Source organism: Peromyscus maniculatus, chromosome 4 (assembly GCF_049852395.1).
Source record: "Peromyscus maniculatus bairdii isolate BWxNUB_F1_BW_parent chromosome 4, HU_Pman_BW_mat_3.1, whole genome shotgun sequence".
Lineage (NCBI taxonomy): Eukaryota > Metazoa > Chordata > Mammalia > Rodentia > Cricetidae > Peromyscus > Peromyscus maniculatus.
This window is the reverse complement of record NC_134855.1, coordinates 62401208-62415605: the sequence shown is the minus strand read 5'-3', so window position 1 is coordinate 62415605 and position 14398 is coordinate 62401208. Positions and strand designations below refer to the sequence as shown.

General features: G+C 50.9%; 1 protein-coding gene across 1 annotated transcript in view; it reads left to right on the top strand.

Moving 5' to 3' along the window:
• P2rx3 (purinergic receptor P2X 3) overlaps positions 1-13117 on the top strand; it is a 36073-nt gene extending 22956 nt beyond the window's left edge. The window contains exons 10-13 of the mRNA XM_006989655.4: positions 10379-10472; positions 10744-10809; positions 11440-11517; positions 12056-13117. Of these exons, the coding sequence (XP_006989717.2) occupies positions 10379-10472; positions 10744-10809; positions 11440-11517; positions 12056-12169 (352 nt within the window). The 3' untranslated portion in view covers positions 12170-13117. The remainder of the gene's footprint in view (positions 1-10378; positions 10473-10743; positions 10810-11439; positions 11518-12055) is intronic.
• The last annotated feature ends 1281 nt before the right edge of the window (positions 13118-14398 follow it).

Here is a 14398-nt window from a genome sequence, read left to right as displayed (position 1 = left end):
TGGTGCACACCTGGAATCATTTGGGAGGTGGAGGCAAGAGGATCCTAAATTCGAGGTCATTCTCAGCTACATATTGAGTTTGAGACCAGGCTGGCCTACAGAAGACAAACAAAAAGAATAATCTGTCTGCCTTTAAACCTAGCACTTGGGATACAGGGGCATGCAGAGCCCTAGGGGCTAGAAGTCATCTTGGTCTGCATAGTGAACTCCAGGCCAACCAGGGCAGGTTAGACTACATAGTAAGACCCTGTCTCGATAACAGTCATCATCATCATCATCACTATCAAACAAGGGTGAAGTAGTTAGAGCCCAGGATATGGATTCAAATCAAGGACACTTGGTGTGATTGAGAGCAAGTCTCATCCCCTCTGTGGGCCTGTTTCCGTTTCTGTAAAACGGACTATAAAGCCTTTTTAAACTCTGGCAGCCTAAATTAACACACATAGGTGTCTAGGATTGGGGGCCGGGGAAGGGCTTTGGAAGCTGGGGCTGCTGAAGTGTGCACTGTTATTTATAGCCCTGTCACACTGGGATGGAGCTTCAACCCTGCCCCACAGAAGCACATCTGACAGATGATTTATTACAGCAATTGACGTTTGTACTTACTCATCCTTTATCCGTTCCTGCTAACGGCACAAGGGAACACGTGTGAAGCATCTCAGTACTGTCAGGCCACAAATCGGCTCAGTTCGGTCCAGTGTCAGGGATTGGTCTGTCTGGTCACAGAACAGGTGTCTCTGTGAAGGTCTCAGCAAGAAAGTGCATTGAGCCGGGGCTTGGGAAGAACTGTACACCTAAGGAACCAATCCTGGAGCCGAAGCAGGTGGGGAGGAACACACAGGGCCATTGCCACCCTAGATTGTAGTCATCATGGGAGGACTAGGTGAACACAGAGGGCCATTGCCACCCTAGATTGTAGTCATCATGGGAGGACTAGGTGCCCAGATGTAAACCAGAAGCAGCAATCACAAACAGAAAGAGCCACTAGCAAAACCAAGACAGGGCTGGGAAGCAGTAGGCAGAAGAAATACCCACCTCTCCCTCCTGCTCTCTTCTAGTCGCCAGCCAGTACCACTCATCAACCACACCTCCAGAAACCAGAGGACAAGGCGGCGGACCCCAAAGAGCAGTGACTCACTCTAGTCAGCGGTCCTCAACCTTCCTAACGCTGCGACCCTTTAGTACAGTTCCCCACGTTGTAGTGACCCCCAGCCATGAAATTATTTTATTGCTATTTCATAAGTAATTTCGCTGTTGTTATGAATCATAAGGTAAACTTCAGATATGTGACTTCTGCGAAAGGATCATTCGCCCCCACTCCCCCATACCTCACCCCACCCCCATCCCCACCCCAAAGGGGCTGCGACCCTCAGGTTGAGATCTCCTGCTCTATAGGCAAGAGAGGAGCGGCGCACAGCAGCTTCCTGCTTGTGTCTGGCGGCGGCAGCCTTTCTGTGTTGGCCTGGTAGTGATGCCTCTCATCCCTAACAGCTCCAGCCCTGGTTCTCCTCGTCTTCTTCCCCTGCTCAGCTCAGCAAGGGCAGCTGCTCCAGCTGTCTCTCTAATACTTGAGATCACAAGTCACAGGCAGGGGGTGCTTTCCTCCGCAACTGGGGTGCTGTTGGAAGCACCTAGTGAACAAGCGCCCCACCTCCTCTGAAGCCACCATCAACTCCTTTTCCGTTTCTGCCTTAAGGAAGTAGCAGACTCTGGATTTGAGCAGCCTGAGTTCAGATCCCAACCGTGTCCCTTACCTGACAGTTTTTGTGCTTTTCTGTGGCTTGTAAAATCAAAGAGAGTTTGGGTGGGGTGGTATAGACCATGAAATGTCAACACTCAGGAGACAGAGGCAGGAAGAATACCACAACCATCCTAGACTACATAGAGTTCCAGGCCAGCCAAGCTACGTAGTGAGACTCCATCTCAAAAGCAGCAACAACAACAACAACAAAAAAATGAACAAACAAACAAAAACAAAAAAAGTAAAGGAAGTGAAAACAAACAGGACACACACACACACACACACACACACACACACACACCCTACTGATTCAATTCAGTGTTTAGGGATTGCCACTTAGGATTGAACAACACATCAGGGAACTGATTCCTGGAGAAAATTGATTCGTCCTCTGTCGGCAGCCATTGACTACCTGTAATACTTCAGGTGGGGGTGAGGCCTTGGAAAATGTTCCCCACTGGCACTGGCATGTCATCAGGTCTTGTTTAGACAACTATATTGTTGTGATTTCGTGCATACAGCCTCCCTGTCTAGAAAATCGTATCTAACAGCAGGAGTCCTGGTCCTCTGGCTCTTACAGTCTTTCCAGCCCCCTCTCCCATGCTCTGAGCCTTGGGTGTATATAAGGGTTGTGTTGTATCAGTTGGGGATAGGCATCCCATAGTTAGTTGTTCTCTATATTTTGACTAGTTGTGGCTTTCTGTAATGGTCTCTACCAGCTGCAAAACGAACTCCTTTGATGAGAGCTGAGAGCTACCCTTACCTGTAAGTATGAGGATTAGTATTTCGAATACAGTTAGGAGATACACTGGCTTAGAAAAGTGGCAGCAGTCGGTTCTCCTCAGAAATCTATGACCGCTAGCTCTGGGTGGTTGGCTAGGTTTACAATATGAGACATGATTTCCTTCCAGAAAGCCTTAAGTCCAATTAGACAGTTGTTGGTTACCACCAAGATATAAGTACCACTATTACACCATTAGGGATATCTTGCCCTGCTGGTCATTGTCGTGATTCATAGGCTTTACAGCTGGGGAGACCCACTGATTGCCTTTCTCCTTTGGCAGCTTGTATAGCACCTTGAGATACTATGAGAGCCAGTCCTCAAGAAAGAGGCTGCAGGTCATTTCTAGCTTAATGCTTCCAAGTTCTGTGTTCAGAGTGCGCTAAGGTCTTACTTTTGTAAGCTAGAAGATACCAAGGACAATGATGGTAACCTCTTGGGCTCCCCTGACCAGCAACTCAGAGGGAGGTTTCTCATGCCTAGCACTGTGGTTTTTATTAAATAGTCTATGGCTCTTGTGGGAAGCATTATCACTCCATTTAACATATGTATTAATATGATTGATATATATGTATATATATACATATGTGTGTGTGTGTGTGTGTGTGTGTGTGTGTGTGTGTGTGTGTAAGCTTATAAAACAGTGTGTTTCCCAATAGCTTTTTTTTTGAAAAAAAAAAATCCTTAGTGTTATTTGTCTCTCCTTTCTCTCTCTCCTGGCTCTTCCTAAGTATTCCCCTCTCTCTTCCATCCCTAGTTAATCCCCTTAACCACCAGATGCTGATGTGTCCACCTTACAGATATCTCTGTATCAGAGAAACTGATACAGAGAGAGAGAGAGGGGAGAGAGGGAGAGGAGAAAGAGAGAGAGAGGTCTCCCAAGGTTGTATAAAGTACTTCAAGTAGCAAAGTGAGGATTCAGACCCCAGGACTGTCCCTTGTCTAAGTCCCTGTGCCACCTAGGGCTATTTGCACCCTGCTGAGCTGTTGTGAGGCCTAAAGGTAGCAGAGTGAGAAGCCTCTAGGCAGGGCGAAGCTTGTGTAAGTGCTCCACATACCTTCTGTCCTCTCTCCTCCCAACACGTCCCCCACCAGTGGCACCTACCTTCCCACCTAGCCAGCTGCCGGATCTAAATGTTTTCTGTTTGAGAGAGAAAACAGCATGTTGTTACCGCCATCCTAGTCCCATCTGCCAAATTGGGAGAATCTGGAGACGCCCAGCCAGCAGAAGGATGCCCAGAGGCTGGCACCGAGAAACTCAGTCTTTGCGGGGTTAAGAATCTGAGAAATTCATTTGCTGTTCCAGTAAGTGTTTCCTCCGCCCCTTGCTGGGATCACCAGACCAAACACAGGTGGTAATGTGGGCCTAGTAGCCCACAGACCACGCACCAGAGTAGTCCCAGAGCCTGGGTCCTGATGGAGATGGGACAGTAGGGCAGGGGCATTTCACCACTATAGCTCTCTGCACTGGCAAACCTGTTCTCTGGGGAATAGGATGCCATCGTCCGTAGAGTAAATTTTCCACTGTGGTCAAGCTACAAGGGTAAAGTCACTGAACGTGGGGTTGGGAGGAGATGTATACAGTTGGTTGTCCTAGGCAGAGCAGGTGGACCGGGCCACAGCCGCCTCAGTCCGTCTCTACACTCTCGGCCTCTCCAAAAGCACATGTCCTTTCCCACAAAAGAGCCTGCTGTTCTCTCAGCCAGGGCTGCTGCCTCCACCCCTCACCTATCCCTCCGGTCTCAGTGTGCTTTGCCTACAGTCGAGTCTAGGCCAGAAGTCTTTGCCTCGCCGGGCAGTGGTGGTGCATGCTTTGAATCCCAGCACTTGGGAGGCAGAGACAGGCAGATCTCTGTGAGTTCAAGGCCAGCCTGGTCTATAGAGTGATTTCCAGGACAGGCTCCAAAACTACACAGAGAAACCCTGTCTCAAAAAATAAAGTAAGAGAAAGAAATAAAAGAAAAAACAAAAGTCTTCACCTACTGCTGCGCTCTTAGACTGGTGTTCTTCAGCTTCCCAGGCCCTCTCTGTGCCCTATTTTGGACTGTGTGACTGACTGATATTTCCCTCCCTCTCATAGCACTAGAGCTCATCAGTGTGTCAGTGGTGCCCAGTGCCCAGTACCCAGTAGGCACTCTAAGCACTGATCAACTACTGAAAAATGAGAGCTTGTCTGAGCTTGCGCCTTAATGAATGAATAGGTGAATTCGCAGGGTGGAGAGGGAGGAGGGGGAACAGCGTGAGCCGAAGCTCCACATGTCTGTGGCGCATGTTCGGGACTTGCAGGAAGGCAGGCGTGTGCTGTGGGAGGGAGGACCGTGTGGTAGGAAACAGAGCTGCTCATGTTAGCAGGGCCTGTGCTCCAGGCCACGGTGCTGAGTGGCAGTGTTCTTATCGCCAGCCCCACTTCCTGGCCGAGACATTCAGAACGAGCGGGATCAGAGCGGGGCTCCAGCAGAGGCCAGCCTTTCCGTCTGCGTCTGCAGGGGAAGAGGTCCCGTCTTCCCACTGTGAGCGGAAGAGGTCCCGTCTTCCCACTGTGAGCGGCTCTCCCGTGCTTCCTGGGCTCTTCCTAGTCAGCGGCACCAGCAAATGCAGTAGACCCTCCTAAGCCCCGACAGAAGTTCCTCCCTCAGTCAGGACCTAATCAGGGAGGGAGGGCCGAGAACAATCTAGAACTCTGACCGTCCTGTTCCGTTTTCTGTTACCATAGCTGGGGAAGGACAGAGAAAAGGGTTTATTTTGAGTTACGATTCTGGGTCAAGGTGGAGGGGACATCTGGAGATGGTCTTGCTGTCAGAGTTATGAGGCAGCAGAGGACATCCCATAATGACAGGCAGGTAGCAGTCAAGAGACCCGCTGGACCTGCTGTTACAGCGTGCCCACTCCTTGTTTTTGGTTTTTGGTTCTGTTTTGAAGGCAGGGTCTCTCTACATAGCTCTAGCTGTACTAGAACTCACTGTAGACCAGGCTAGCCTGGAACTCACAGAGATCCACCTGCCTCTGCCTCCTAAATGCTGGGATTAAAGGCGTGCGCCACCACACCCAGTCACACTTTTTTTTAAGTTGTATTTATTTCTATTTCATGTGTATGGGTGTTTTGCCTGCATGTATGTATGTACACCTTATGTGTGCCTGGTGTCTGTAGAGGTCAAAAGACATCAGATCCCACAGAACTGGAGTTACAGAGAGTTGTGAACCGCCACGTGGGTGCTGGGAACTGAACCTAGGTTCTCTGCAGGAGCAGCAAGTACTCTTAACTGCTGAGCCACCTCCCCAGCCCCAACACATCCATTCTTGCTATAACTCTTTAACCCATTTATCTGTTAATCGCAAGAACAGAGACTCATGAGGAGAGGGCCTGATCACCTCTTAAAGGTCCTGTCCACCCCACTTAATGTCTTACCATGGAGATTCAGTTTCAACATGCATTTCAAAGGCGACAAACCATGTTAAACCACGGTGCTGGCTAAGAGCATGGACTCTGCACCTGGACAGACTGGGCTTGGATTCCAGATTCACTCTCCTGACTATTGTCTTTTATGGCTTAGACTTTTTAACCCCTCTGATCCTGCCTACTCATCTGTAGAGTAAGAAGAGCAACAGGACTTAATGCCACAGGGGTGGTTGTGAATAAAGTGAATTGGTAAGTGTAAAACACTTGGTACAGTGCTGGTACCTAGTACTCGGGATGTGCTGGCAGCTACAGTATTACAGAGAACTCTGTGGGTGCTATGTACTATGTACTACATAGTAAGAATTTAGTATATGTTAGCAACAATTGTTACTAATATTATTATCTCTAGGAGCAAGGAGAGTTATGGCAAATAAAGATAATATTCTTTATCTTGGCCTTAGGGTAAGAAGCTTAGCTCTCTTAATTCATTCTCTCCATAGCCCACTCCCTCCTTTTTAGTAAAAGTAAAAGTCTCGGAGAGGTTGGGTGACTTGCTCAGGGACAAAATGCTAGTTTAAGAAGAGCCAAGTGGCATCCTCAGATCTCGGACCTTCCTAGAGAGCTTATTCCTAGGAATGACCCATTTGGTCTCGTCCTCCCCGACGCTCACTCAGTCTTTGTCCTTTAGAAAAGCACTTCTCACTGTGCCTCAGTCTTCTCATAAAGATAAAACTAGTGAGGACGGTTGTAACAGTCAGGATAGGTATTGATAACTGCTGTAACAAACAGTCCTCTCACCGGTGGATTAACATTGTGGGTCAGGGATGTTGGAGGGCTTTGTAGAGTCATTCTGGGCTCTAGTCTCCTGCCTGCCATCTTAACTCGGTCTCCATCAAGATTGCCTCATCAATCTCCCCTGGTTCCTAAATAGTTAGCCATTAGATGGCGGGAGGCAGGAGCAGGAGAACACAGAAGGTACACTGCACTGAACCATCTCAGCCCCAGGTAACAAGCCTCACTTCCATCCACATTACAAGAGCCAGTGATGGAGCACCAGCCAGGTATGAGGGACAGGGAAATCAGGTCCAAGTGTGACTCAACAAGAAGATACCCCAAGCCCTTGTGATCTGAGCCATCCCCTGCCTCAGGGATGAGACAGCTTCTTCTGTGATCTTTGGCTCCACTGGAGTGGAGTCTGGACCCTGCAGAGTCCAGCCCTATCTGTAGCCCTAGACCCTCCTCCCCGAGCTCTGCAATTCCTCCCGCCCAGCAGGAAGAGAAGCCTTCCCTGCCAAGCCTCCTTGAGGGTGGGTGGCTGGTGAGATAATGATCTTACCACGCTTATTGCCTCTTGGAAGGCAGGTGCTGGAAGAAAACCAAGTCCGCTCTGATTTCTCTCCCTGTTCCCTTCACATTCCTTCCCAGGATAAATTTAACCAGTGGAGCCTAGGATGCCAACTTCTTGTTCTCCGAGTCCATGTCAGAGCACTTGTCATGGATGCAGCCTTAGGCTGTACATGATGAAGGCTGCAGAACCACAGTCTCCACCCCAGCCCCGCCTCAAACATCTGGGATTCATCCCCGCTCCCCATGCCCAGTTGCCCCGAGCACATCTCTGTGACAAGGACCTTGAATTCTCCAGTTGTGTGAGAATGTAGAATTTAGAAGGGCTCGCAGACCTTGCACCCGGGTGCTTACATCATTAAAACTAGCTAAAGACAGATGGTTCAGAGATTCCAAGCTTGGGCTGTGGAGTCCTAGAATCAGAAGTCATCAGAATCCTGACTCAAGCGAGTTACCTGCTCATCTCTCTCGTCTATAAAATGGGTCAACAACAGTGCATTATTCATGAGGTTAACTGAGGTATTCTACATATATTTCTGGGGCTTTATAAATAGTGGGTGCTGAGATGGTCATGGTCTGTCTGGTCTACATACCCTCAAGGCAGCCTGAAAGCCATAGGCTTCTGAAATCTTCTGTCTATTTCAAACATTTCTTTGAGCTATCCCTGGAGGTCTCCTTGAAGGTCTGGGCTCTTGGGTCTCAGGGAGCTAGACCTGTTACCCTTCCTGCATCCCTTCCACCCCTGTTCTGCTGCTGCATTTGAACACACGCTGCCTTGCTTTGACCTGTATGGAGCCCCCCCACTGTTACCCAGACAACACTTACCAGAGTTAAAGATGGTCTCATTCCTCACGGATTCCCCTGGCCCCCAAGCCTTCCTCTCTTCCTGCTCAGTGGCTGTACTTCATCCAGTATCCCTCTTAGGTCACTGTCATTTTTACCCCGGGACTCACTCTCTGGAGAAGACTCTCCTGCCTTCCCTCACTCTGTCCCTTCAGCTGCAGGGCCAACAGGAAACACCTGGCATCAGGCACCCTTGAGAATGCTTCCACTGGATGGTTCTCAGCCTTACTTGGTGGCAGGTTCAGCACTCAGGCCTAGCCCAGGCATGGGTAGGGGCAGAAACCTGCTCCCTGAACTTCCTGGACTGCTTCCCGATGACAGAAGCATCTGGGCCTGAGCTTCCCTGTCTGCAAAGTGGGGGCAGTTAGAGTAGGTATCCCAAGGGGACACGGGGGAGGGGGGCTCAAAAGGTGTGATTACGTGAAGAAGCAATGCACACGGGTACACATGGGACAAGAGGAGCCAACCTCGGTGGTGAAGGACCCCGAGGCTGGCAGCCTGCGGAAGCTGTTATCCCAGCGCTGGCATGGGCAAGCAAAGGGAGGAAAGCTCGGGATCTAGAGAAAGCTGAAGCCACTCTGGAAGCCTGTGTGGGAGCTAAAGCCACTGCTGGAGGCCAAGCAGACTGAATACCCCATCCTTTCTGCTCTCCTGTTGCTACTTCCTTTGGATGAACCCACCTAAAAGCCGAGCAGACTGCTTGGTAGCAGCAGCAAGAGACAGGCTCCCTGGGCCAGAGCTGGGCAGAGAAAGACGGTGTCTGGTGGACAGAATCTCTGTTGTGGGATTTCAGTAGTGTTCAGTGAGTCGGTCTCAGTGAGCATTCAGCTGCTGCTAACAGAGCTTTGACAGGACAGGGGCACCTCTATCTTATAGACATGGAAGCTGACACCCTGAGAGCTAAGAAACATTCAAGGCCACGCTGTTTGCAGGTGATGACTGTGGGATCCAGACTCATTTCCACCTGATGCTGGAGTTCCCCAACGGCAATTCCAATCCCAAGCCTAGCACTTACGAGCTTCGAAGCCACAGGCAGTTCCCCTCCCCGCCATAGGCATCTGCAAATTAGGGTGTGAACGTCACCCTTCCGTGTGGGTACCACTGAGTCTGTGGGAAGAATGAAATGGGATCACTCCTATGAGCCCTCAGCTCACCACAAGGCATCCATCAGCCAAAGCTGAGGGGCAAGAGACAAAGCAAAGGACTTGGGCAGAGCTAGTGCCGAGTTTCCAGTGGGAAATCCTGGGTGCGTCATTTAACCTTGCAGAGCCTCGGAAAATATGAAAACCATTTCCTCTGCCATGGCATGGAGGCAAGGGTAGAATGAGGTGAGGGAGCAGGAAATGCTTTTCTCAGTTACGGTATAAAACGTATTTCTTCAGCACATAACAATGGCCAACACCAGTGTCTGTTTCCTGTGCCCAGGGCTGTTCTACAACACCGCCACGTGTTCTCAGTTCTCATGGCAACCCCGTAGAGCAGGACTGCTCTACTGTTGCCACCCAAGATGCAGCCACTGAGTCTCAGGTTAAATGACATGTACACAGTTACAGGAGTCAGGCTTTGAGCCCAGGTAGGTTAAAGTTGGGCCCTGAGACCCCCAAGCAAGCAGAACTAAGAAGTCTGGGGCCAGTTGTGGTCAGCTGTAGTTCAAGCTGTCATAAACATAAAACTCAAAAAACAGGGAGAGAGGTTTTCAGAGATGGCTCAGTGGGTAGAGTACTTGGTGCTCAAGCATAAGGGCCTGAGTTCCGCGCCCAGCACTCACACTTTTAAAAGCCACATGTCTGTGATCCCAGTGCTGAGAGGGTGGAGATGAGTGGTTTCCAGGGCCTCATTAACCAGCCCGTCCAGCCAGCCGATGAGCTCCAGGTTTAGTGAGAAACACTGTCTCGAAGATGAGGTGCGAGGCAGTCAAAGAAGACATCTGAAGTTGACCTCAAGCTACACACATGCAGAGGCCATGACATTCACACTCATGGGCACACACACACACACACACACACACACACACACACACACACACAAACCTTGTGTCGAGATTATTTTAAGAAAAGAGTCTTAGTTCTCACCAACAACGATGTTGGTTCTGTAGGTTCTAGGGATGGCCCCAGAATCTGTTGTTGAAGTCTCCTTATCAGTGCGGGAAGAACGATAGCAGGCATCTTAACCCACCACCAACTGCTTGATAATGACTGCTGAGCTCTAAAGAACCCTAAGAGTTCAGGCAGGAGAATTCATAGGCAGACCCCATTTCCCCTCTGGCCTCCAGGTTTGCCAAATACTACAAGATGGAGAATGGCAGCGAGTACCGCACACTCCTGAAGGCTTTTGGCATCCGCTTTGATGTGCTGGTGTATGGGAACGTGAGTCCTGGGATCCAGCAGATGAGGTGGTGGTGGGGTCCAATTCCTGCACTTGGGCCTTGAAGAGGCTCTCAGGGGAGGGGAGTCTTCAACTGGCCAACTGGCCGCATCTCCCATCAGCTCCCTATGCTATGTAGGGTGGAACGGTTTGACCCACTAAAAACTCTGCAGGCTCCACAGCCTCTGTAACAAGGAGCCCAAGTTTAACCTCAGCCCTCACCCTCTCTCTGTTCAACCCTCTGTCTTCATGCTTTGCTCTTTATGCATACAGGCTGGCAAGTTCAACATCATCCCTACCATCATCAGCTCCGTGGCCGCCTTCACTTCTGTGGGAGTGGTAAGCTCAGTCTTTCCAGCCTCTTACAGGGCAGTCAGGGTGGGGCCAGGCCAGGCATGGTACTATCAAACAGCTCAGGGTAAGCCCTCCTCCGGGCTCCAACACCTGCTGCTAAGTAGCCCGGGCTTGGGCATCTCCCATCATTACCCCCCAAGGCTCATGGCCTGCAGAGACTGCATCCCTGTGTTCAGGTGCTTCTGTCTTATAAGAAAGTCCTGCCTCTCCCCATGAAGGGAGGGAGAGACTCCATGTTTCCGCAGTCCTAGGATACCTTAGTGAGGACAGAGCCACCAGGCGAGGTGGGGACAAAGGCCCACTCCCAGGGACTCCTCCCCTGGCTCCCTCTGCTTCTCCCTTCACACTCTCTGTGCTTGTGAGCCGAGGGCATTTCTCAGTAGCTAGAGAGGTGGGCCAGAGAGGATCCCGAAGAGCCTCCGGGCATTTTCTGAGAAGAGCCGTACAGTCGTCTCTCTGGAAGACTCAACCCCTTCATGCCCCTCTCCTGACGATGCTTCAGCCACCTGTCTGCTGAAGGCGGTCCCGGCCCCCGAGCTGGGCAGCACAGGGGCCATTGGAGCCCTGCCCATCTCAGAGCCGCTCTTTGAGCCTGCACGGCTGCTCTCCCTCCAGGGCACTGTTCTCTGTGACATCATCCTGCTCAATTTCCTCAAAGGGGCCGACCACTACAAAGCCAGGAAGTTTGAGGAGGTGAGTTGGGGGAAGAGACTGAAGAGCCAAGGAAGCAGAGCAAGGAGGGCTGCTGGACCCCGGGGACTCTTGATGGCTTACTGTGCGGGGTGTGCGGGGTGTTCTGAACGGAAGTTCAGTGGGCATCCATTAGTGTGTGGGGGCCAAGAGAGCGCTGGGCCAAGAATGGGCTCTTCGGGGATTTGGGGCTGGGTGGAGTTCAGGGGTCTGTTGCTTACCTAGCATGCACAAAGACACCAGCCCTTCCCTTACGAGAAAGCAATGGGGAGGGGGCAGTTCTGTGGGTCATTGTCAACATGCCCGCCACTCACTGTCGCTTGTCCACTTCCGGGGCAGAACGGATCCTGCCTGGAGATGGCCTGGGTTACAGTTTTCCCTTGGAGCGCATGCAGAGTCCTGGGTTCTCGGAGACTTACTCTACCTCCCCCAATGACCAGGCAACCCCCACCCCACCCCAGCTGCTGAATTTGTCAAAGGGGTCACACTGGAAGATGCTGTCCAGTGTCAAACGTGACGATGCCAACTCTTCTGCTTGCAGGTGAACGAGACAACACTGAAGGGTACAGCCTCCACCAACCCGGTGTTCCCTGGTGACCAGGCCACTGTGGAAAAGCAGTCCACGGACTCCGGGGCCTACTCCATCGGCCACTAGGGCCCCTCCCCAGGGTCCCATGCTCACCCTTAGGCTGCAGACTCTCCAACGGGCCACCCTGTCTGGGCAGATGGGGGTGGGATGGGGGAGAGAGGGCTCTCATTTCTGCTGCTCATCCCAAAGACCACAGCCAGGTATCTAGGTCCTTACTGTTCAGCAGACAGGTAATGCTTCCTGCTAAGACCCGAATCTTGCCTTTACCCCTTGCATGCCTCCCATCTGCTTCCCAGGGTCCTAGGACAGCAGTATCCATCCCTTTCCAAAGGAGAGAGAAAACGGTTGCTACGGTTACACCTGTAGGGCCTACCAAGTACCAGGCACTTCCATACACATTATCTCATTGAGCCCTTAAAAATAATCCTATAGGGTATATTTCTGGGGTTTTTTGTTTTTGAAGAGAAGCAAAGGCTCAGAGAGACTGAGTCATTTGCCCCAGTCCACGTGACCAGAAAGTGGGGTTTATACCCAGATCTAACGCCTTTGCCCACATCTGTGAGGGAAGAATGAACTCCCTGAATGTGTTTCCTTTGTGTCCATTGCCTTTCCCTGCCTTTCCCGTGACTAGATCACCAGTGAGCTTTCTCGGCAATGCAGGCCCCACTTTAGGGGAGCCCAGTATTCTCCATATAGGCCCCCACACATCTGGACCCTCACTCCAGAATCCAGATAGAACACACACACACACACACACACACACACACACACACACACACACACGACAGGTGAGAAGTGATTTCTAAACCTAGCATCATGCCCCAGGACATCAGCTGTCTTTGTTTAAGCATTGTTGGAAAAGCCTTACTTAGGGGCTAGGGATGTAGCTGAATAGATACAGTGTTTGTTTAGCATGGGTAAAGAAAGCCTAGGGCCAACCTCCAGCACTGTATAAACCAGGTGTGGTGCACATCTGTAATCCCAGCACTCAGGAGGTAGAGACGGCGGGGGGGGGGGGGGGGGGGGGGGGGGGATTCAGCCAGGTCAGCCAGGCCTGTTCCATGTGATCCTAGTAGGCTAAAGGGCCTCAGGAAACATCATGTCCAACCCTCTTGCTTACAGATCAACACTAAGGCCAGAAATGGAAAACGGCTTCCCTTTGCCATAGTGAGGGGCCAAGAGAGAACACAGGTGTCCTGTGCTCAGAGAAGGACACTATTGAACAGAAGTCAAGTCCATCTTGTCTCTGTCTTTTAAAGTAAAGAGGAAAGGGAGAGGAAGCCCTAAATCTCAGAAGCTCAAGGACAGAATCAAGGTTTGGGGAGGGAGCAACTTGCAAGGCTTTTTTGGTTTGGTTTGGTTTTCTTGTTTGGTTGCTTTTGATGAAAAGACGTTGCTATGTATCCCTGGCTGGCCTCAACTTTACAGTCCTCCTCCCTCACCCTTTCCCCAGGATTGGGATTTACAGGCAAGTGTCACCATCCAGCTGGGGGCACCTCTTTAAAAAGAATACAGAATTAGGTATCAGAGAGGTTCATGAAAAAGAGTAGGCCTGAGATATAAGTTTCATTAGTGTCAGGGCCAGTCTCCCCTGGGAACATGGACGTGGTGATGAGGTCTTGGGAGAGATGAGCATGCATGTAGACAGAGGGCTGGCCCCTCACCAGAAGGTGCAGAGAGATGTGGGAGAAGGGATGGTGTAGGAGTACTTTGGGAAGACTTCTACGGGAGTGCTTGAACAGACCCAACCCCAATGATCTCCACCCAGGGGGAGAAGGGGTAAGAGTCCTCTCACCAGGTCCATCAATCCTGCCCTCCATCTGCTACTCACAGCCCCCATCATTATGGGCAATGGGATACTGTCTCCCTAGCACCAGCATCAGCTCCTGGGTAGTATCCAGTAGACCTGGCCAGGCTTCATCTCTCCAGCAGAGACATCAGTAAAGGAAACAGCACATCCTCCAAAAAGGAGGCCCCTAGGCCCCCTTTGAGCTAAGGCTGAGTTCACAAAGATGCTTCCTAGGAGGAGATGGAGACACTGTGTCCTGGAAGGGAACTGTACCCCAGACTAGGATAATCCTCCCCCAGGTGCCTGAGCCTCTTCTGGACCTTCCAGTAAGTGTGTAAGCCCCATTCTCTACTCCCTTTGTCTGAATCAAGTCCACTTTTGTGTGCTATTAGATGTAGGCTAATAGAAATTACAACAGCCAGCTTGTATCTGATACACTGTGATTTACTCAGCGCCGTCACCGATGTGGTCACGAGGGCCCTGACCACACCTGGGGAGGTTTCTGC